Source organism: Pleuronectes platessa, chromosome 17, assembly GCF_947347685.1.
Source record: "Pleuronectes platessa chromosome 17, fPlePla1.1, whole genome shotgun sequence".
NCBI lineage: Eukaryota > Metazoa > Chordata > Actinopteri > Pleuronectiformes > Pleuronectidae > Pleuronectes > Pleuronectes platessa.
In genome coordinates, this window is record NC_070642.1 from 6,978,717 (window position 1) to 7,002,242 (window position 23,526).

Sequence of the window (23,526 nt, forward strand, 5' to 3'; positions counted from 1 at the left end):
ACAGACTTGTCTTTTTATTATGACCTCCTCAGGGAGGCGGTAAGGAGCAAGTCCTCAGACAAACCGTAGGGAGGAGGGAGCTCCATGGTAGGATGACCGACTTTCACTCATTATTGTCTTTCATTTCATGATAAAGATTTGAATATATTAAACTAGAGAAGCATACGATTATTAATAAGTGTATAAAACTAGACGAGTTATAAGATTGTTAATAAAGAGAAAACGAGTAGTAACATAATTAGTAGAAAAGACCAGTGATATATTAATATATATAAAAAAAATAAGAATAAAGAAATTCGATAGATTGATGGGTGGGTAGGTAGATAGATAGATAGTTAGATAGATAGGTAGGTAGGTAGATAGATAGATAGATAGAGTTGTGGACAGTTTTCATGTGAAATGTTTCATCATGGTGACGATATACAGCTCATATAATGTGACCTATGAAACTATTGCTATTGTTACACCAGAGGCCACATTGGCAATGGTGGTTGTTTGATAAAAAGGGGAAATTGTGGACAGAAAGTTATATCAAGATATATTTTTTTCAATAAAGTATGCAAAATATGGAAATATCCGATATATAACTTTAAAATTAAGCAGAGTGTGAGTTCAAAAACAGATAAAAGGGCCACTGCAGCGTTTTGGTATTGCACCCCTATTACATTGGGGGAACCCAGGAGAAATATTGAAACAGAAAGATCAAGACGGATCCATGGTCTTAAAACTTAATTCAAACTCTAAAAATTCAGAAGCTTTCATTTCTCCAGATCTCACACATGTTTTCACAAGCTAAATAAGGAAGTGCACACTGTCATGAGTAAAGTAGATTTAATTGAATTATTTTAAAGGGAAACGGTTGAAATCTTCTTATGCGTGTTTTCAAAAAGGAAAGGTCGAGAACTATTCGTGCCTTTCAATTACAGACATTGTTTTGGAATGTATCATACTTTTCCACAAAATTTTTTTATTTATTGTTATGTTTAGTTATGAATGTGGTATTTCTCTTGCAAACAGAAAAGATGTATGGAATAATCAGTCATTATCAGTTTGAAACGATAAAAATAAATCCATGTTTTCTCGAGAAAAAAAACACACATTTAGGCCTATTTGCCAAAGTGACAACATCTCTCAATCATACAAAGTGTATACGTGTAACCCATAATCACATATCACAATGATGGTTTAACAAGGTGTTTCATCCTCTGTCCACAACCCTCAACAAGAAAAAGAACAATTCCTCAAAATAAAGCTCTGAACAGGGGAAAAACCTAGAAAGTCACAGGGATCCCTCTTCCCGAGAACGGCATGCGTATAATAGATGTTGCATGTACCAGAGCACATCAACAAAATAACAACATTTACAACAAGATAAACATGTAGCCATCCTCAACAGTAGCCATTATAATTTAAAAAATAGTTGGAATATCAGTTCAAATGGGACATATTTTATATTCCTCTGTGCGTTTTTGTTACGGTAACAGTTTAGTGAGGCTGCTCTGAATGACACTATTGTGTTATTTATGTTAAAATAGCGAGCTGTTGGAAATGTGTGGCCCTTATGAACGTCAATCATTCAAAATGATGTGTTTTCTAGAAAGAGATTACATCTACAATATGTTTAAAATATGTACATTATATCCTACTTTGACTGTAAATTTTCTCACAATGCACATAGTGTTCTTGTTTTTACACTGTACAGTATATACTGTTTCTTATTTCATTCATATTTTTACGATATTTCATACTATTACTTACCGATCCCTGTTGTAGACCCTTGCTGCTGCAATATAAAAAATTCCCCTTGTGGAACTAATAAAGGATCATCGTATATTTGTTTTCCTACATCATGTGATTAACCCTCAATTGTACATAATCTCAAGTTCATATATACATGAAGCTATATATTTCCTATATTAATACTCTACTACTATAGCACAAACATAAAACCTACTTCACAATAAAACCTAACTCTGACTTATAATACTGTGCATTACGGTACGCAAGTGTACCGTCCTGGTAGTTCCTAATGATTATAATAATTCCTTCATGTATCATGAAATTATAACTTGAAAACACATGTATTGATTTTGGACATTTTCCTCCTCGCTGGTCCACTCTCTCCCGCACGATGCTTTTATTTCTGGTTGTAAGTCTATGGTATAATCGCCTCGGCAGCGGGTGACAGATGGCGTGACGCTATATAAGCCACGCTGCGCTGCACTCTGGGTAATTACGGTAGAGGACGTCACCTCCTCCCCAAAACCTCCCACTCTGCTCAGCGCCACCGCCGGAGAAACAGTGCTAGGACAGCGGCTGCCATTTGGCGCAGTGTTGAGCTCCAGCAGTAATCTAATTTATTTTGCCGTTGTGTTAGTTCGTTTTATTTAATAGATCTTCGTCGTCAAACAGTCACAATGAGCTCAATCAACGTCAAGAAGCTGAAAGTCAACGAGCTGAAGGACGAGCTGAAAAAGCGCAATCTCTCGGACAAGGGGCTGAAGGCCGACCTGATGGACCGCCTGCAGGCCGCGCTGGACGACGAGGCCTTCGCCGGTGACTCCCCGCTGGACCAAGAAGCCGCGGCGAGCGAGGGTCTCGGCCAGGCCGCCGAAGCGGAGTGCATGGGAGAGGAAGAAGAGGGTGAGGGCACGGTGGAAGAAAGCATGGAGGCCAACGAGGAGGAAGAAGAGGAAGAGGAAGAAGAAGCAGGGCAAGAAGCGGAGCCGGAGCCAGAAAATGGGGGCGATGCTGAACGCGCTGCTGAGGACGAGGAAATGGGCGAAGGGGAAGAGGAGGCGGACGAAGACGACGAGATGGATCCCATGCTCAAGGGAGACGTGGACGACATGGAGAAAATCGACACCGAGGATGGTGAGCCCGGGGACCAGGCTGCAGAGGGTGAGTCGCCGGGAACGACGTTTGAAAATGTGTCTGGATGGACTGAGGCTGGCTTGAGGTTTTTCTGCTATTCCGTTAGTGCTAATGCTGCCGCGGGGGGAGCCGGCTGATTTGAATGCGATACAACGGAGAGCGTCCATGTTGAGCTAGAGCTAGCGTGACCTCACCAGGCTAGCCGAAACCGCTAGCGGGACGTTAGCATCGGCCACTTTCGGTTTAGCTAACGCCAGTAGCTTTGCAACGGTAAATTGTTAATAAAACCAGTTTAGCATAATTTGCTCAGCGTCCCGCGTCATTACCAGGAATTATGAACTGGTGAGATACAAATTTATCTAGCGCGGACCGTTTTTCCCGTTTCGCTTGGTTAGCGTGTTAGCTTTCCGGCTAACGTCATTTTCTTTGTGTCTGTGGTGCAGCGCTAGCTAGCTCGTCATCCACTTAGCTAGGTCAATGGTTCCCACTTCTCATAATGACGTTTGGCCACGAATTGGTGCGATAGAAACCGAGGAGGTGGGTTTCAAACCTCACCACCCACTTCATTTATAAAACGTAACGTGACAATGTCGTATTAAACACCGCTGTAGTGATTGTATCGGTACGCTGCCTACAGATCTGCCATGTCAATTATCCCAAGATTTCAATGGTCAGTTGCGTCGCTTCAAGGCGAAATGCAATTAAAAGCCCAAATTTCAATTGCGTTTAAATTAAACGATGATTCTGTTGAACTGAACATGTCTGTGGATTTGACTTCAGAAGCACCGGGAACACTTGAACTAGCCGAGCCAGAGCTGTGCGTAAAGATGGGACCGACTCTGCTTGTGTAGCCAGCACGTGTTTAGATTGTTCTTGGGTTGAATAGAAAATGTCGCCTTGTTGGGTCAGTATAGAAAAAATATAGATCTACAATGATCAGCGGGTTTAGGAGTCTAGGTAGTATATGGGGGAGGAGAGGGGAGGTCTAATTAGGTTTCCACATGCCGTGCATGATGCTTTTGCCCCGGACATTAGACATGTCCACCATAGTGAAATAGACTTACAGAAATTAGTATATCCTTAGCCCTTTAATTCAGGGTTAAAGTCCATTTACTATACAGAGACTTGTTTTTCCATCCCCAGCAACTACTGTTCCCACTGTTCATTTGGACCAGCTTAAAATGATCATCTGGTCATTAGTGCTGTTACAATTTATGAAATATGATTGTATTGTGTAAGTGTACATTTGAGGTCTTACCTCTTGATTATCTTTATTATTGTTGATTGTGGTCGACACATTGTAACTAATGAACGGGCTTTGTGGGCCAGAACCCCACTGCCAGTCCGACCTCTCTCTCTCTCAAAAAGGAACACCTCATTCTATATCTTTGTTCTATTTTCAAAGGGGATGCGGACAAAGACACGAATGCTGATCAGAAGAATAAGAAGGGTGTTAAGAGACGCCGGGAGGAACATGGAAGGGGCTACTTTGAATTTATTGAAGAGAACAAATACAGCTGGTAAGGATGGGACAGAGCAAAAATGGCCTTCAGCATCCCTGAAGCGCCATCCATAGCTTTGTTGAACTGTATTGGCTTTAAGTGCCAATGCACATTTTACTAGCAATAGGAAACCCCTCATTTTTAACTATTATACTATTTATTAACAGCCCTATGTTCACACACATGTTTTGAGGGTCATTCCTGAGTACACAAAGAGCCTTACCATTTACCCACTCACATTGTGTCTATAATGGACTGCATTCTGTAGCAGAAGTGCATCTATCAAGTCTCTGTGAATTTTCACATCTGTTCCTTCTGCCACTTATTGTTTTGGAAAGCCCATTGTATCCTCAAGGTGAATCAAGGCTGCTCAAAGAGAACCCTGAGGAAAGTAGCAGATGGGCACTTCTGAATGTAGTCTGGGCAGGGAGGGAGGAATAGCCAAGAGGTGTGGGAGGAGGGGTCCACTGCTGCAAGGTAGCACACAAGGATGTAGCTAAATTCCCAAAGTGTTTGGAACTTCCATGGAGGAGCACGCTATCGACCGTCCATCGTTTACCTCGCAATGGTCCCTTTGTATCGTTTTTTGTTCGTTTTTTGTTTTTTTTCTCACTGGTTGTATGACTTCAAATGCTATTTCTGTCTCATGTATCATGTCTATCATGGTGTGATAGAACGGATGTGTGTATTTGAAAGACTCTTTTCTACCCCAGCACAGGTGACATCTTGCATGGTGTGCATGGGTGATTGATTGTATGCATACATGTGCTAATTTATTGGTCAGTGTTTTGTTTCCATTGCGCTTTAGACATAATCTAAGAAACAACAGGAAGTGGTTTTTTTAGGGGAACGTCTAGGACTACACAGTATTGTCACCTTCCCACTTGTTTTCTCCTCATGTCAGATTTCTTGCCCCAAAACACTCCCCCAAAACAAATGAAAAAATGTTAATTATGTAGATACCATTGGCGTCCATGTGCCCACACAGCAACAGCAAATGTACAGGCTGCACTGACTATGTATTTTCCAGAACCACTATAACTCCCTGCACGTCATTTGTTCACCACTCACTCAAATATTTCCTTCTTAAAGAAAATGTAAGATTATTGCTTGAGGTGCAATAACTCATGGGTCGCTGAAATGCTCCTTTTGTAGTGTCTTAAACTTTAAAGTTGGGGTAAATAACCTGAAGCTACAAAGTGTCTGTAGATCTCAGTACACGGTTATTGCTCATTTCAAGCTTCTAAGCATGGTAGAAAAACCTGCACTGCATAGTTGCACACTTAAACAGGTCAGTTTGAGCTAGTTGACCATTTCATTTGGAGTACCACACGTGGGAAGTTAAATATAGCTCCACCCACTATTGCTGTGATTAACCCACAGCAATCCTGGAGACCATAAACACAGGAATCGTAAAAAATCAAAGCAGTCCTTTCTCTTTATCACTTTCACCATTCAGAAGTTCGAAGGTGTTTTCTTTCTATGTATCTTTCATATTTTAGATTTCGCTGGATTCTGCAAGGTAAGTGTTGTCTGCCATGGCCCACATTACAGCTGACTGTGCAAAAATTTGGAGGCTCACTTGCTCATTTTACTGTTTTCTATTTTATGTTCCCCCTAGTTTCCATTTCTTCCCCCAATATTTTTCAGGAAGTGATACCCAAGAAATCTCTTATGTTCCATGCAGCCGCTTTGACATATGAATCCTCTAATTTACTGGTTGGTATCTCTTTTCAGGGCCTCATTTAAGTCTCCTGTGCCGCCTCTGGAGGAGGAAGATGAGGAGTTTGATGAAACTAAAGTCTGTCTGGATACCTGTAAGTTAATCTATTCCAAGGTCCAAAATGACGTTTGCTGAAACTTAGATGACAGTAAAAGGATGTGACCACAGTAAATTGTATTTACTCTCACTGGATACAGATGTTTGACTGAGTTGTGTTTTATTTTCTCGTGCCCCAGACAACTGCGACCTGCACTTCAAGGTGTCACGGGACCGTTACAGCGCCTCATCTCTCACAATGGAGAGTTTTGCTTACCTCTGGTCTGGAGGAAAGGCTACCTATGGTGTGAACAAGGGCAAAGCCTGCTTTGAGATGAAGGTACAGTAACAATCCTGACATATTCTGCTCACGAAAATACCTTGTCCCGGAGTGTTTATAGGCGCACATGGAACTTAAACTGTTAACAAGTTGCACCTGAAATCATGAATCAAATGCTCCTATTTGACTAGATGACCTGTATCCTTATAAATTTTGGTTGTGCTTTACGTCATATCAGATTACAGAGAAAATCCCTGTGAAGCACATTTCCAGTAAGAACATGGAGATCCATGATGTGCAGGTTGGCTGGTCCCTGTCTACTGGCACCCTGCTCCTGGGTGAGTTTCTTTACTTAAACATTTACTGCTGGATGCGTCTTCCAGGTATTCAGTCACAGGTGACTGACGTGTCAAGCAGTAACTTTTCATTTACCCGTGGTGTGGGGTAAGGTTTATTTCATTGCCAGAATTATTTGCACTTGATCAATCCAAACAGAAGATGGCTTTAAAGTTGATCATGTTACACCCAGTTGCTATTAATTCGTGCAGTCTGAATATGGCAGGACTCAAGATACTGTGCAGTATTATTTAGATTTTTTTATCATTGTATTGCGTCAATTCTTTGAGAGAAAAAAATTTCACAACACAAACGAAACACTATACTGGATGATTGTATTTGCATGAAGGTCATCCAATTATTGGCACTAAAAACTGCACTGCCATGATCCTCTGTGATAGGCAGTCTGCCCTAAGAGGTCCCTCTAGTGGTCTGTAAGCAGCAATACATGCAAGTGTAAAATGGCTCCAATCCTGGCCAATTGCCAGCACAGATGACTCGCTCCAGATACTGATACTTGGTGTCTTAATACAGAAATATCATGTCTGTATTATAATATATTCATCAATTAATGTGTTCCTCTTTAATGTTTAGGTGAGGAGCTGCATTCCTACGCCTACTCTGGGAAAGCTAATAAGACCACCAATTGTGTGACTGAGGACTTTGGAGAAACTTATGAGGAGAATGATGTCATCTGCTGCCTTATTGTAAGTTATTACAAGTTAATCATATACTGATTTAAAAAAAAATCTCATAAGTTTTTGATAACCTGTTTATATCAAACCAAGAAAACCTTCCATATTGTTTTCTCTGTAGGACTTCGAAGGTGAAGAGGTGGTGCTGTCCTTCTCTAAGAACGGTGGGGATCCCGTCATGGCTTTCCAGTTCAACAAGGACACACTGAACGGCCAGGCCCTTTTCCCCCACGTCATCTGCCACAACTGTGCCGTGGAGTTCAACTTTGGTCAGATGGAGACTCCTTACTTCCCCCAGCCCCAGGGCTTCACCTTCCTGCAACAGATCGCCGTCAGTGAGCGGGTCCGGGGACTTAAGGGTCCACAGACCAAGGCAGACTGCGAGGTGAGTGTAAATTCAGACACTACTGGTGTTGGGGTTCTTAATCAGGCAAAGACAATGTATCTACGTTATGAGTCCTGACATATTTGGTCACTTTCATCTAAATTCTTTCTTTCTATAGATCGTAGTAATGGTTGGTCTGCCAGGCTCGGGAAAGACCACATGGGTGAAGAGCCATGTACAGGAGAACCCTGGCAAATATTACATCCTTGGCAGTGACACCATTGTGGACAAGATGATGGTCAGTACTATAATGGCTCTGTGACAGAATTGCCATATGGTCTCATGTCTTTTGAGTGTTTCTCCCACAAAACGGTTTAACTTACCCTCTTTCATTTAATACAGATTAACAGCCTGAAACGCCAGTCAAAGGACATTACAAAGCTTACCGCCATTTCCCAGCGAGCACCACTTTTCTTGGGAAAGTTCATTGAGATTGCTGCCCGCAAGAAGAGAAACTACATCCTGGATCATGTAAGTAGCTTTTGAATACTCAGATCAATGCTTTTTCTATACAGACAGTAAAAGTCAGAATGTAATTAAGTATCTTTTATCACTTTCCAGACCAACTTGTCTGCCCCGGGCCAGAAGAGGAAGATGTGTCTGTTTGCAGGCTTCCAGCGTAAAGCTGTAGTGGTCTGCCCCTCTGACGACGACTACAAGGAGAGAGTCCAGAAGAAGGTGGAGAGTGACGGCAAAGAAGTGCCTGAGCATGCCGTCCTCAAAATGAAAGGTATAAACCATTACTTTGGGTATAAACGGTATATGTACTTGTATTGCATTATTCAAACCTCTAAAATGTTGCCTCTTGTTTTCCTTCTGTTACAGGCTTCTTCTCTCTGCCTGAGGAGGGGGAGAGCTTCAGTGAGATTGTCTATGCTGAGATGCAGAAGGAAGAGTCTGCCAAGCTCCTGGAACAATACAAAGAGGAAAGCAAGACTGCCCTGCCTGCTGAGAAAAAACCTAATCAGGGAAGCACAACACCAAAAAGAGGTGGCGGCCTTCGCGGCGGTGGCCGAGGAGGCAAGAACCAGTTTGGCCGCGGTGGTGGACCTGGACAGAGAGGTGGTGGACGTGGAGGCTTCCAGAACAGAGGCAACTTTAGAGGAGGTAGGATGGATATTTAGGAATCTAATTTGTTCAAAATGTATGTTCTCTTTGAGTAGGCTTTGTATTTGAAGAAGCATGAATTCTAACTTGTGCTGCTCTTATCTGTGCAGCTCCTGGTCCTCGTGGCGGCTTCAACCGCCCACCTCGTGGCTTCCTGCCACCCCCAGCCTTCAGGGGAGGATTCCCCAACCGCGGAAACTTCAACCGGGGTGGTGGCCCCCTTCCCAGCCTGGGTGGATCCCCCAGGGGGCCCCCAATGAGGGGTAACATGGGACCCAGAGGAGGACACATGAACAGAGGTGGCCCAATGCACAGAGGAGGTGGAGGTGGAGCCAGCATGAGTCGTGGTGGAAACCGGGGACATCCCAACCAGGTGGGTTTGATAATGATACTTTTAAATCAGGTTATTCAGTTTGTATTTAGCTTTCAGAATATCTGAGTAAGAACTGTGTGTTGAATTAAAGGCCAGAAACTGGCACATTTAAACTGTATTTCAGTGCAGTCATTTTCCCTCCTTGTCTCTAGTTTCAACCGAGAGGTGGTAACCGTGGCAACTTTGGCAACAAGAATGGCAACTTTGGAAACAACAGGGGCAGTGGAAACTTTGGCGGAAACAGAAATGGCATGGATAAGGCCCAAGCTTTCAACCAGAGCTGGCAGCAAGGGGTCAGTATTTCTGTTTCTTATCTCCCCCACTGTTCTTTGTAGCAAGGATTTAGATGATGATGAAGAAGATGATGGTATTTATTATTCAGACTGTGAATTCATATAAAAAATACAATGGAAAGAAGATGAACTCATTAGCCCAAAAGAGGACAATTGTATTAAGTATTAATGTCTAACATGAATAAATTTATACATGAGATTTCATAGGACAGACTGAAAGTGTTATCTCCTGCAGCCAAAATCATTTCACTTGCACAAGACCATCTCTGGTCTCTTAATATTCTAATAGCATCATGGTCGCAACTTCAGGTTTCTTTAGGCCTGCTTTTGTAGTTTGACCACAAGAGGGCAGAACAGAGGGGTGTGCAATATCCTCAGAACAGACACGATGACTCCTGTACACTCACTAATCCTGTGTGAAAGAGTTGGCTTGTCCTCACATCTTCCAGCATTGCCTGTGAATACCATCATTGTGTCTGTTTCGTCAGAGAAAGTCAAGAACCTCTCCCTCCATTTGTTCTTGAGTACAGCTCCCTCCAGGATAATTACATTATCAGTGCATGTCTGACAGCAGCTACAGTAACTTTGACTACTTTGAAGTTTCAAAATGAAGTTAGATGTGAAACGCTCAGTCTTTCCCTGTCCTAGGCTCAGTAGTAACCTTTACACATTCTAAATCTTGTGTCCCTGTGCAGTTCTGGAACCAGAAGCCATGGAGCCAGCAGTATCAGCCTGGATATTACTAAGACACTTGTTCTAACGGACTGGTGGCCGACACAGATCCACCTCTTGCCAAGGAACATCCCTCCACCCCGCTATCTGATTTTTTTATTTTAAGTACTCATTCATTTTATTCTTGTCCTCAATCCCTCTCTAATTAATCTAAACCCCACCCATTGACTGCCAAGACTGAAGAGATATGGAGCAACAACATTCCACATCAGAGAGACCAGGCAGCCAGAGTGTAAATCAGAGCTTTATATATGATACCTGTATACACATGTTCAACGTGGGTTTGGTCTCATTCAATTATCTGATTATTTCTTTTTTCCTTTAGTTGTATATTTGATTCATCTTTTTGACCACTTTTAACTGACATGCTTTTAAAAGAGTAATCTGTAAGATCAGAAACATTTCCCTCCTGGCAGATGCAAGATTCTTTTCAGAGTTGTGCATTTTATCTGTGCTGTGGTTTTTTGTTTTTGCTTTTTTATTACAAATTGTAAATATTTTTTTGGGTTTTCCATAGTCTGTATGAAAAGTTTAAGAAATGGTATCGATTGAAAGGAGCCGTAGCTTCTGACAAGAAGCATGGTAGCTGATTATATTGTTAGACTGTACATGTCAATAGAGTCCACTGTTGAAGTGAAGATTAATTACAGTGACTTTTTTTGTCTTTTGTTCCCCCTAGCAAACCTGTAACCTAAACTCAATAGACCTACAATAAACAACTCGATGGCTTTTTAACATTCTTGCTGGCTTATGACTTTTGATTCAGTTCAAAGGTGTGTAAAAGACCTTTGAATGGGCGATGGCCTGGTTTGCTACTTCAAACAATACAGGCATCAGCCCTGTTTTCACCTTAGTCAGGTATGCAGAATGTCCTGTCTTTGATACGTCACTTCCAGTCTTCTCAACTATTCTAATGCACATTGTCTATGAAAAAGTATTTTACCTGCGCCATTTTAAGGATATAACTAAGCCATTTTTTCAATACAACACTTAATTTGTATTTATATTAAAATTAGGTAGATTTGCTTATTAGAAGAGAAATAGTTCCTAGATTATCAATGGTTCTTTTAGTGCGGTAGACTTCTGAAATAAAAAAAACTGCCTTTTTGTATTATTTTTTTTCTTGCATGTATAATTTAATGATTTATATCAAAACAGTTTCCTCAACACATTTCTACTGATGCCGGTTCAGCACAAAGTGGTTAGAAAAAGGTGAAGTTGCTCATTCTCACCAGCAAACCTAAAGGGCTACACAGCTCGTGAAAACCTTTTTCAGCCGGAGGAAACCGAAGCAGAGAGAAACTTTTTTCTTTTCTCAACTGCTGCATTGTTTCCGAAGCTCTCTATGGAGTCTGTGGTGTTGACTGTGGGTCCAGCAATAACAACTCTGTGTCCCTTTATGTTGCCCAGGCAGAGGATACCGTTTCTGTTTCAACACTAGAGCAACATCAGAGCTTGGAAATGGCCCATTATAGTAGATCAGATCAAATTTGTTACCGTGACTCCGTTTTAAATTTTTTAGCTGCCCTTGTTATTTAATAACCATGTAAATACTTCCCTGTTACAACCATGCACGAATGTTCATGAATTAATTGACTGAGTAATACGTGTTTTGTGATTAAGAAAGTGTTAGTTTACCAGAGTTACTGCTGTGTGATGAATTGTCGATTCTACTTAAATGTGTGGGCAGCTGGTGCCCGTCCTGTGTTATCGTACTTGAGACATGAATCTAGCAGAATGCGAGCTTTTGAGTTTATGGTATAATCTATAAAACAATGAACACTATATTTCTATCGCTTTATGTTACAGGTTGTATATCAGGTCTTTTATTATCAAACAAAAGCTTTCAGACTTTTTCGAGATATGTTGTCTTTTCTATCTGATGGTTTTTGATATTTGTGTTGGAAAAACAATTGGGATTGTACTTTCTTTTTTTTATTTGTCTCAACTCGATTAAAAGTTAAACAAGCTGGTACACGGTGGATTTGGATTCATGTTTTTTTCTTTTATAATGTGGAATGTCAGAGAAATAACTGATCTAAATTACAGGTGACATAATACAGTTAATATTCACAGGCACAAGCGGTTAAGTTTTCCCCCACTCTTCTTTGTTAAACTGCTCAAACTGCAGCTCTAACCGGCTGAAAGACAAATCTCAGACTGCATCATCGTTTTTCTCCACCTCTGCATCATGCTGCCACCAACAAACTTCACAGCTAAAACTAAATATTACAAACATAAGATAAGGTAAGATAATCCTTTAAAAGTCCCAATAGAATTGATTTGAGACATCAGTAAAATAAATTAATAAGTCAACAAACTATAGAACTATAGAACTATAAAAATAGCAAATGCAGTGTAACAGGGTTGCACTTATTAAACTGTTATGCCTGTAGGTTGACATATTAATTTGTTCCATGAGTTTAAGATGGGTTTTGTTTCTTATTAGTCCATAAACCAAAAGTTAACCGTGACAGTGAACAGAAAATATTGCAGCCCCACTGCTGTCTTTATAACCCTGTCTATAACCGAGAAAACACATTTTTAAAGACCAGATAAACCACACCTCTTCCCCCCTTATCTGGAAGTTATAAGAAAACATATCTGCAGCCTGATTAAACTATTTCATAAATGTTTCATGAATGTTAAATGTGCCTCCTACATGGGTAACATCCACATGCAAGTCACCTTGTCTTAGCAAATTCATAAAAGCACCAGTAAGCCCTCATGTTACTCTCCAATAAAGCCCATGCTGTTGTTTAGGGCTCTCCAGTGTCGGCCCCTGAGCGCTGTTACAAGTCGTCCTCCAATAGTCTCCTTGCACAGGTTCTGGAGGACAGTCTGCTCTAATTACCCAAAGGACATATTCATGCGTTCATCCCTCAATGGGTGCTAATCAGGCTGCCTCTTGAAGTGCCGTGCAGTGCAGTGTTTGTCTTTTGCTGACTCAGTAAAAGTTCATCCTTCCAGACCCCTGGAACACATGCATGCGACCACCCTTACATCAGTGATGTGGATACAATCACTGCTACTCTGATTTAATCTGGTGTAAGTATAATACTGACATGGGGGGTTGAATGTTTCCATATGTGTAGTGAGAGTAACTGACCAGTATGTCAATGCCGTATTGACATTCACGTTTTGTTTGCGGCCCCACCTGTGTGTCCTCTGTCCTCATACCTCCTGGTGCTGTTGGAGGTGCATGTTGGGAATCCACTTCCCTCCCAGACAGACAGCTGCTTGTCTTTGGCAGGGCAAAGCGTTTGCCCCCATCTGCAGCATATTAGTGAATGACAAGACCCCCCACTCAGACGGCAAACAGTGCATTAGGTATTGGCCCTGATTACCAACGTTTGGCCCGGTCTAAGCCTGATGTAAACACACGAGGGGCCCACTGGCTCGATGTGAATGGGCTCCATGTTTCTCTGTATGTGGCCGTGTAGCTCCTTCCCACTGTAAATAAACCTCGGCGGGCAGCTTTGTCAGTGACCGTGTGCCCTCAGTGTAACAAGTGTTATAAGTCATTAGGCAAATTATTTGCTCTGCTCCACAATTTCCTATGAGCGTCAATACAGAGGTGAAAGATTAAGAGGAGGCCGGCAGCTGCATGTGGCTGCATGTGAATGTGATCATGAATGTGAATGGAGGCCAGACAGGCAGACGACAACCAGCAGGGAAGAGGAAGAGTGGAAACCTTTAGTGAAACTAAATATTTTTATTTTCCAAACATAAACTCATTCATATTATGTACAGCTTGAAAATATAACACATCAGACAGAATTTGAATGGTTGCTGCGGATTCAGCACGAGTCATACAAATTCGAGCTTTTTAAAAAAGATATAAAAATTTACAAAATATATAAAAGTGCTTGTGAGAGGGGAGATGGAGGTTGACGGCAGCAGGGCGGCCTGTTGTCTGTGAAACTCCCCATTAATGTCCATTTAAATAGAAAGTACTAGACGTGTTGCTTCAAACCATTAAATATATCAACACCCCAATGAAAAAACACTATAATGTCCCATAATCCTCAAGTGGTCGCAAGATCAATATAGCGGTTTTCCATGACTTCATACTATGGACACGTTGTCCATTGTGCACGCACACCTTTCCACGATCATATTTGGAAACTCTGCCACTTCTATCTCAGTGTAGTCCCCTTTCTTCACCAGGTACATGATAGGCAGGGGGGCGCTCTCGGACACCGTGCACCTCCGCTCGCCGTAGCCGTAGTTGCGCTTCGGCTGCTTGCAGCCCCCGGTGCAGCTGAAGGCCTGGTAGCCCGCTGGCTCGATGATCCAGTACTGAGTCCATGTGAGCGCGCGGAAGTTGACAAAGTGCTGCTCTCTGCAGCAGGTGTCTTTGCTCTGGCTGACGTCGCAGTCGCCGCGAGAACTGTGGAGGAAAAGAAGGAACGTTAGAGGACTGTTTTTGTTTCTTGGGGAGTGGGGGGGCTTTTAATGGGGGCCCAGAATATTTTAGCTACACCCCTGCTGGCCTCACAACTATCAAATTATACGGTGTTTTTATTAGCTGGATCCACATCATTTGCACTCAAACACATCAAATAGTACCAGGTAGAAACCAAGTGTCAGTCACTAATGTGCTGCTGCCTCTCCAGACCACTGGAAAGAGCAAAATAACGCCCCTGTGCCACACTGCTGCAACTCCACTAATGAATGCAGGATGCCGACCAATTGTCACGCAGATACAATATCCTGTGTATCAAAAGCTGGCGCCCTTACCCGTATTCTTCGAGGTTGAGTGTGTAGAGGATGAGCTCGGGCTTCCCCAAGGTGTTGTCCGTCTGCTCCTGGGTGGTAAAGTGGACACTCTTGGCCATCTCTGCCGCGTAGCTGCCAGGTCTCTCGCCCTCGATCCACACCTCCAGGTGCATAGGTGTCTTCTGCTGTGTCTTGGACCAATAGTGCACCGCCTGGGTCACATCAAAGCTCTTCCAGCCCGACTGGTGAATGGGGATCAGTCTGAGAACATGATAAGGACGATTAATTAAAACAAGAGAAGGAGAGGAGGCTGATGTTTCCCGCAATTCGATTAAGATAGCCAGTGTCGCCACGGGGGGATCGTTCCCTCACCTTGAATCTACCAGCGACGTCCGGTTGGACCCGTTGGGCAGCACCTCCACCCAGTAGATGCTGACCCGGGCGTTGCTCACGGCCCGGTGGTTCTTCCTCTCCACCGTGAAGCGCTTGTGGTAGCTGGCCCGCTGGTAGAGCTTCAGCTCGGCCATGGTCACCTCGCTGTTATCGGGGATCCTCGCCTCCATGTCGAACACCATGCGATACCGAGTGGTGTCAGAGTACAAATACTCCCCAGAAATATCTACAACAAAAAGAGTTGATACATTTAGATACATATAACTTTTTTTTAACTCTGACATCTTAAAATGAATAACTGTTAAAGGCAGTTTGGTGCGTAAAGCGGTTTTTACGCAGTGGCACAATTACGCACGGAAATAACTGTTCGCTGTCAAATCAATTTCCATATAATGTCCCACAAATTACACGTTTATGTCAAATGTGAGAGGTCCTTACCTAGATTGCCGGGGATTCCCCTCAGGATGCCCGCCAGGCTGGGCAGAGCTCTGCGCCTCCTGCTGTGGTGCATCTTCAGCATGGACATGTACTTGTTTTTAATATGCGCCGGAACAACCAGGTTCTCCAAATCCCTCTTATGGATTTTAGGAATCTCATCCATGCCCAGTTTCTCCAGCAGCGCGTCTTTCATATCCTGATGCGTAAAAGCCTTGGTGATTCCGAAGATAGCGGTGCACAGGACACAAGCGCGGAGGAAATCCATGAGTGAAACGTTGAGTGCAAATAACAGCGGCACGGTAGCAGAAGTCTGACTGTGTCTGTCCCGGGACGCTTCTCCGGCCCCTTATATCGTCGCGGCCCTCCCAGTCGTTCGCACTTTGTCGATGGGGGCAGGGACCCTTATCAGAACAAAGGTGCGACAATACAGCCCCATCCTAAACAGGATATCTAAGTGGCCATACTTCAAACAGCAACAATTAGACTCGAGTGCCATCCGTATTGTGGAGGTGCAATTTCACCATAGTTTCACTAAAACTGAGTTTGATGTCGGTGGCCTCTGGTCCTTTTGATGCCAGGGCGAGGATCTGAAAAATCTGCGGTTCCTGGTGTAAAAAGATCAGCAAATTTAGATTCATATTGATCTGGTAAAAATCTGACAAATTAAATCGGGTTTGTCTTTGTGCAAGTGTGTATTTGCAAGACTTGCACAGCACCTGTGTGAAGGCTTAATGTGTGATAAAGTCAAAATAGGTATATTGTGATGTTTGGAATCCCCTTTCAGAAGCTTTTCAACTAGAAATAAGGGAACAAATGTAGGAAAGATGCTAAATGTAATGGAGGGGAACTGTCAAATTTTTAACAGCTCATATCAGCATTTCAGTTCAACTCTTCGCCTCATGATTCTGTGGCTTATTTGATTAGAAAGCACCTGAATAGTGTTTTCAATGTTGTGACTGTTATTTAACTTATTTTTACTTTCTCTTCTCCAGATTTAGACAATTCCTCCCCCAGTCTGGCCACACCGTGTTTCCAGACAGACATCTCTTGACCCTGTGAACCTGAAGTGCCCTCTCTTCAGTGGCACTCTTGTCTGCACACACCCCACACTCTGATGTGTACATTCCACTGGACGATGTCAGTCTGGCAACGGTCTGTCACACAGCGGATTTACATCTGCTCAGAGGCTGGAGAGCAGATTTTGTACCAGGAGTGAATTCATCACTGTTCAATTTGGTACAAGTGTCTAACACAGGCTCATGGAGGAAGTAGTGCAGAGCTTTAAGGTAGGAGGGAGGGGGGGTCAGCGGATTAGATGTTTATTCCGAGCCCTGTCACCCATTCTTGGCCCTCTCCAGCAGATTAAAATTATTAGCCAAACAGACAGTTAATCCAGGGACCGGGGGGCCGGCGTGGATGTGGATTGGGGCAGGCTCTTCACAGGTTGGTGATTATCTGATTCCATTGCGAGGATTTGCCTTGCCTTTTTTGTCACACAAACATTAGAAGAGGGGCTGCTCTCGCTGGCTGCCCAGAAGGCCCTGCCTGTGGTTGTGTATTGGGCTGTGTTTGCTTAGAGATGTCAGACAGACCGAAGGGACACACAGGAAGAGCAAATGACAGATGACTGCCAGAACTGCTCACTCCAGCTCGAGTGGCTGCAGCTTACAAACGAGACAGATTATTAATTACAGATGGAAGACTCGATAGCACACCGGGACAGAGTCTGTGCACGCCACAATGAAACAATTCTGAATGTGAAACAAAGAAAATATCCCGTTGCATGCATGCAAGGCGGTTATGTAAACACATGTAAGGTAAGGCTACTGAGCTTATTACAGGGTGACAACTATTATATGTTTGAGTGTATTGCAGCTGCTTTAGACTTTAAACCCGATTTATTCTACCAATACCAAACGTTTTTGAATGCAACCTTAGCAGCTGTGTGTGAAGTGTTGAATGCATGAATACACTCGTAATCACACAAGGAAATGTTGAGATTGTTCTGTGCACACGAGGTGTAATCGTGATTGAACTGCTTACCTAAACAATATCTCTTCTACTTCTATTTCTATATTATTCTATTTTTGCATTGTGCATTTTCTAATATTAAATTTATTCTTAAACAGTTAATATTGAGCTAAATCACGAGAAACGTTTATTATTGTTACCATTTCATCAGCATGTGATTGTTGTCATTTGTTTGTGTGTGAGGGACAGTATTTCATCAAGTAAACACTAACACAAACAGAGAAAATACAGGAAATTAGTCAGGGTTTGTCTAAATTGAATATTTTATTCCCACCAAGTGTAAAAATGAATAAAAACAACATTAAATTTGGACAGAATGGGAACTTACAGTTGCAGGCAGGATAAGCAGATTTCGATTTTTCAAGGTGGACACATGAAAACAAAAAATAATACTAAAGCATTCCTTTTGGCTTACACAAAGGAATACAACCCCGAGTATGATCATGAGCTACATGTGTAAAAGTAAAACAGGTCTACTGCAGTGTCTGATGGCAGCAGCAGCAGCAGTGCAGACATGTAAATTCAGAGCTCATCCATTGTCCAGTCCCCAGTCCATGAGGCCACAGTCTAACAGGGCCTGTTGTCCAGGGGCCTGTGTGCTGCCCTCCTTCCCCTCACATTACAACCGCTAATTCGGGAAATTAAGATGGCCTTTGTGTGATATTTCTCAGTCTTTCTCCCTTCCCAGCCCAATCAAAGCCAAGTTGTCCGCAGTTCAAAGCCGCATCTGATGCTCCGAGGTGCCATTTCTTTTCAATCAAAGGCCAACGAGCTCCCACAATCAACAACGTAGGTGTTAATTAACATCCAGGCATTTGCATTCAAAAGCAGTCCAATTTATAGGTCATTCCCTTCCATTTGTGAAACATGGAATCCCCTCGGCCCGCGGAGGGAAAGACCCAAAAGTGCGTGTGTTTGCAGGGGGAGCGACTGGAGATGTTGTCAAACACTCTGGAAAGTCCTGAGGTTTGCACATCACATTACAGCATCTCATTAAAGACGTCTCCCGGGGAACGAGGCGGAGCCGCTGCCCGCTGCACTGAGTCAATATTGAACTTGTGTCGTTGGTGGTCACCGCCGTAGAATTCCTCCTCATTCACATGGAAGCCACTTCCTGATCTGCTTTATCTCTACGTCAAATATTTGTGAGCCGCGCTACTTTGCACCTTAATCGGCCCCCGTACACACGAGCTGCGGTTCTGCAGCCGGGCCCTGTGTTATACACGCATCCGATCCATCCAGCAGCTGCCAATAATCATCGATCAGTCTGCGGGAAGTGGGGGGGGGCGGGGGGAAGCGCCAGACCTGTGCAGGGACAACACGATTATTGCTCATTGGCCTCCACATGTAGACAGAGTGCAGGGCAGTCTAATTGCATTTCACGCAGACGAGCCAATCGGCGCACAATAGGCGGAGGAGGGTTTAATCCCGGCTGTGCAGACTCACCCAAATGGGATCAGACATGATTAGATAGGACTAACGATAAATATTTTCATGTACTTTTAATTAATCGACACATGGGTAAGGGGGGGGGGGGGGGGGGGGGCTTTCAGTGTGCAGGATGTCTATAAACAGGAAGGAATTAATGATAACTCACTTATAGGGCAGAGTGAATATATGACTATGCCTGTGTCTGTGAAAGGACAACCTCGATAAATGTATTTTTACATTTAGAAAAATGACTAAAATAAACAGATCAGGGAGAAATAAGAATGAATACAAAAGACCTGCAGTGATTTGCACTAAGTTGTAGTAAGACCTTCTGTCCACCAGAGGACGTTATAGTAGTTTTATTCAAGCAACTCGAGGCTTTAAAGGGAACATCTGCCCAAAATACAATGTTATGGTTAACTCACAGTTTAATTCAATAGACAGCTGTCTTCACCCATCAAGCCCAGATTTAATGAATGAATTAATTAATGTTGATCGGTAAACATTTGCTGGCATAGTCTTTGACTGATTCAATAAAACAATTAAATGTTTACCTGGTCTAGTCTGATGACCCTGCTTTTATTGTACCTCCCTTTGTATCGTGTTTCCAAAGAAATGTCTAATGGCTTTCTTCGTCTCATTTACAAGACTGCATTCAAAGGACATATCGAATAAATGTATTCGATATTTGTCGGTTGTCAGTCAAGATATCCCAGTAATAAGGTCACTTCTGCATGTAGTATAATATGCTCCTATTATTTATGTTATTTGTGTCATAACATTTTTAGCAGTGACCTATTTTATTAAACTCATTCAAGTGTTACACCTGCCCAGGTCTAAATTGAAACGTTTCATCCCAGCAGGCTCTTCTCAGGTCAAACGGCTGAAAATGGCTGCCACACCCAGATACATTATTTGACATTAGCATACTGTAGGTTACATATCAATGACAACAGATGTGATTAAGCATGTAACACACCCATTGTGATAAACACCTTATAACAGCTGACTGAACAGAAATACATATTACAAAAGACTCAGAAGTACAACAATAACACATCAAATACATCAAGAATACCTCAGATTTATAATAAATATATCAATATAGTAACATGGAAAGAAAAATGAAATAAATATAACACTATTAAATCCAACATTTTCATAAATTTCTCAACATGCTTAATGTGACTTGGTTCTGCAGTGCCACTCAGGAGAAAGTCATTAACACTGTGAATATAAAGAGGAAGAGCAAAGACGTGTTCTCATCTTCGCAGGAGTTATTATGTTGTTATGTGCTGCTGTTGCTCATGGGCCTTTCACACAGATGATATTTCTAGACCCACATAATCAATCATCTCATGGTGGTTACACATTGTGGAGCATTTCAACTATTGTCGGGCTGGATCTGATAAACAGCTCCACTGACACGGCATGTTTCAGATTAGATCCTGGTCACCATCTAGACCGAGATTATTGGACCCATCTCACGTGCCGAGTGTATCTTTGGGCCTCTTTTCTTCCTGGTACGGAACAAAATGGATTGCAGGAAGACATTAATTTGAATATGTTGTGAAATATAACAGTTTATTATTCTTATATTGCTCTCTGCTGCTGTTACACACACACACACACACACACACAGACACACAAAGGCTTCCTGCTGCACACCCCCTCAGGCTGTTAATCATTATTGGTTGTACTTTGAGCAGCGATATGCACCTCACTTCAAAAGGATTTTCACGGAAGTCACGATAATGAGTTCAGAGTCGCACACTGTGAAACTGCATGGAAGCCCACTCATTGTGTGTGGTCGAGCAGTCGTCTAATAGAGCTGGATTATACTGTCACATATCACTTCTGACATAATGCTTCTCTAATGAGTGGGATGATGAGATTTAGGGCTTGATAACCAGTGTTTCCATACCCTATAATGTAAGATAGCAAAGTGAGCTCCATGCGGAACAGGTTTCTTACAACTCAGCTCCTTTTGCTCACTAGATGACACAAAGTATGATAGTAATTGATAAATGGAGGATTTTCTGGTGTTTTTTTTGGAAAAGTATATTCCTGAACATGGGGTGACAGCTTATTATTGTTCTATAGTACTGCTCTCATATTATTCTCATTATTTACGTAGTTTGCCTTCTTGTTGTGCAGCACTTTGTACTTTTTTGTTTAAAAGTGCTCTATTAAAAAAGTTATTATTGTTATAAATATCATATTTATCTGACCCTCGTATATTTTTTACAGTACTTCCAAGTTGCATGGGGAAGGAAAGAGATTTAAGAGGAGGTCTCAACTCCAGTCACACTTGTAATACGTTAAACAAACTAACTGTCCGACGAACATGTTTCAGCTTGTGGCGTCAGTCGGGGGCTGATCGGGGTTGTCAGGTCTGATGGAGGCCACAAGCCAAAATGTGATGGCCTTAAAAAGTCGCTCTATATGCTGCAAGTGTGGGTGAAGTAGTTGAAGAAAGTTTGACTCTGTTTCAATTAAATCCAATTAAATGCTCCAACTTTATTTCCCCCCGATGGACAATTCTATAGGCACATAGAGCATTTGAAGACAACAAGTAAAAACTACAGGTATGAGAGTCAAACACAAATCAATACACACACTGGTGTCCATGTTATGACCTCTCTTGATTCTCATATTTGAAGTCTGACTCACTCGTACTCAGCGAGTTCAAGTTTCAAGTTTTATGTGTCATATGTAAGTTAACACAGGGTCAAAGGTACAATGAAACGTGTAGGACGAGTGGGACGGGCGAGCTCTGTGATGCAATAAGATCAATGTCATAGAGAATATAAAGTAAGAATCTTTAACTAAAGTAAATTAAAAGGAAGTAAAAGAGCTCATCACCAAATAAAATCCAATACAATACTGTACACATTGGACGATGCAAATGTCAAACCATGTGTATAAACAAACTATTGCTCTTTTTCCAGAGGGGAGTGAACAAACAGACAGGAAGCAGATATGAAAATCCTGCTGTAGCCTGCAAGGGCGGTTTAGCTTGCTTTTAGCTTCAACTCTCGCTTATCTGTGAGAATACACACACACACACACACTCACACACACTCGCACACGCACACACAAACACACGCACACGCACACACACACACACACACACACACAAGTCTCTCTTGAGAGGAAACTCATTGGCATAATGCATACCCTAGCCCCTTACCCTAACCCTAACCATACAAATGAAATGTCTAACTCTAACCTTAACCTAATTCTAACCCTCAAACAGCCAATTTAATTTTTGAGGACCAGCCAAAATGTCCTCAAAATGATTGTATTGAACAAAATGTTTCCATCATAACTATAGATAGACATGCACACACACACACACACGCTTGTCTCTCTATAGCTGTGAGGACACAACTTGGCATAGTTCATTCTTTAGCCCTTTACCCTAACCTCCCTTAGCCATCACGGTTAAAACCCTAACCTAGTCCGAACATTAATAATACCCATAACTACAGAAAGACAAGCACTACCCCCCCCCCCCCCCCCCCCCCAAACACACATATACACACACACTTGATATTGCAGCCCTGCAAGGACGTTGCAGTCAAGGGCCTGCAGGTGAGACACAGGTTGAAAGTGTCTGTCTCTGATCCATGAAGGTGTATGCGGTGCAGTCAGCTGTCAGTGTGGACATGTGGGCACGTTCCCAATGAAATACACTAAAAGGAACGAGTCGGTTGTCGCCAGGGAACCACGACCTCTAATGTGCATGTGCGTGACTGCAGCACACAGGCCAGACTGGGCACGGTCGTGTGAATGAGGCCCGCAGCAGCAGCAGCAGCAGCAGGTTATTGCAGTGACGCACAGTGTTAAAGGGACAGCAGCCCTGAAGAGACTGTGATCCTGTCCGCACCTCAGCAGCGGCAGCTCACTGACAGACAGGTTCCATTCACAGTCCTGACAGTCACCCCCCCCTCCTCCTCCCCTCCGCACAGCAGATGCTGTGACGGGCGCCATGATGATGATCTGGGATTTTGCCTGCAGCACCGACCAGAGATGCTACAAACGCCGGAAGACGGGCCGCGGGCAGGAGAGGCACTCGCCGCGTTCACGTTGAAACACAACAAAGATGGCGGATTTGAGGATTCCAGGGGGTGTGTGCGGTGAAAGTTTGGGGGAGAACAGCTAACTTTTAT

At 42.8% G+C, this 23,526-nt stretch overlaps 2 protein-coding genes across 2 annotated transcripts; one reads left to right on the forward strand and one right to left on the reverse strand.

The window, feature by feature from the left end:
• Positions 1–2,255: 2,255 nt before the first annotated feature.
• Positions 2,256–12,318, forward strand: hnrnpub (heterogeneous nuclear ribonucleoprotein Ub). Its single transcript, XM_053444734.1, has 14 exons — positions 2,256–2,901; positions 4,280–4,394; positions 6,114–6,193; positions 6,336–6,475; positions 6,654–6,753; positions 7,346–7,458; positions 7,568–7,831; positions 7,950–8,069; positions 8,174–8,302; positions 8,393–8,561; positions 8,657–8,938; positions 9,049–9,311; positions 9,464–9,604; positions 10,300–12,318. The coding sequence occupies exons 1-14, from the start codon at positions 2,418–2,420 to the stop codon at positions 10,348–10,350; spliced, it is 2,451 nt and encodes an 816-aa protein (XP_053300709.1). The 5' UTR covers positions 2,256–2,417; the 3' UTR covers positions 10,351–12,318.
• A 2,086-nt stretch (positions 12,319–14,404) lies between these two features.
• lft1 (lefty1) lies at positions 14,405–16,154 on the reverse strand. The gene is made up of 4 exons (XM_053445766.1): positions 15,890–16,154; positions 15,431–15,677; positions 15,080–15,319; positions 14,405–14,729 (listed from the first exon to the last, which is right to left on the reverse strand). Exons 1-4 carry the CDS (start codon positions 16,152–16,154, stop codon positions 14,405–14,407), a joined length of 1,077 nt encoding a protein of 358 aa, XP_053301741.1.
• Positions 16,155–23,526: the final 7,372 nt, after the last annotated feature.

Coding starts and splice junctions, on each gene's coding strand:
- lft1 (XM_053445766.1), bottom strand. CDS start 16,154: ATGGATTTCCTCCGCGCTTGTGTCCTGTGCACCGCTATCTTCGGAATC. Junction 15,320..15,430: donor ACGTCGCTGGTAGATTCAAG/GTGAGGGAACGA, acceptor TCATGTTCTCAG/ACTGATCCCCATTCACCAGT. Junction 14,730..15,079: donor CTCAACCTCGAAGAATACGG/GTAAGGGCGCCA, acceptor TTTCCTCCACAG/TTCTCGCGGCGACTGCGACG.
- hnrnpub (XM_053444734.1), top strand. CDS start 2,418: ATGAGCTCAATCAACGTCAAGAAGCTGAAAGTCAACGAGCTGAAGGAC. Junction 6,194..6,335: donor TAAAGTCTGTCTGGATACCT/GTAAGTTAATCT, acceptor CTCGTGCCCCAG/ACAACTGCGACCTGCACTTC. Junction 8,562..8,656: donor TGCCGTCCTCAAAATGAAAG/GTATAAACCATT, acceptor CTTCTGTTACAG/GCTTCTTCTCTCTGCCTGAG.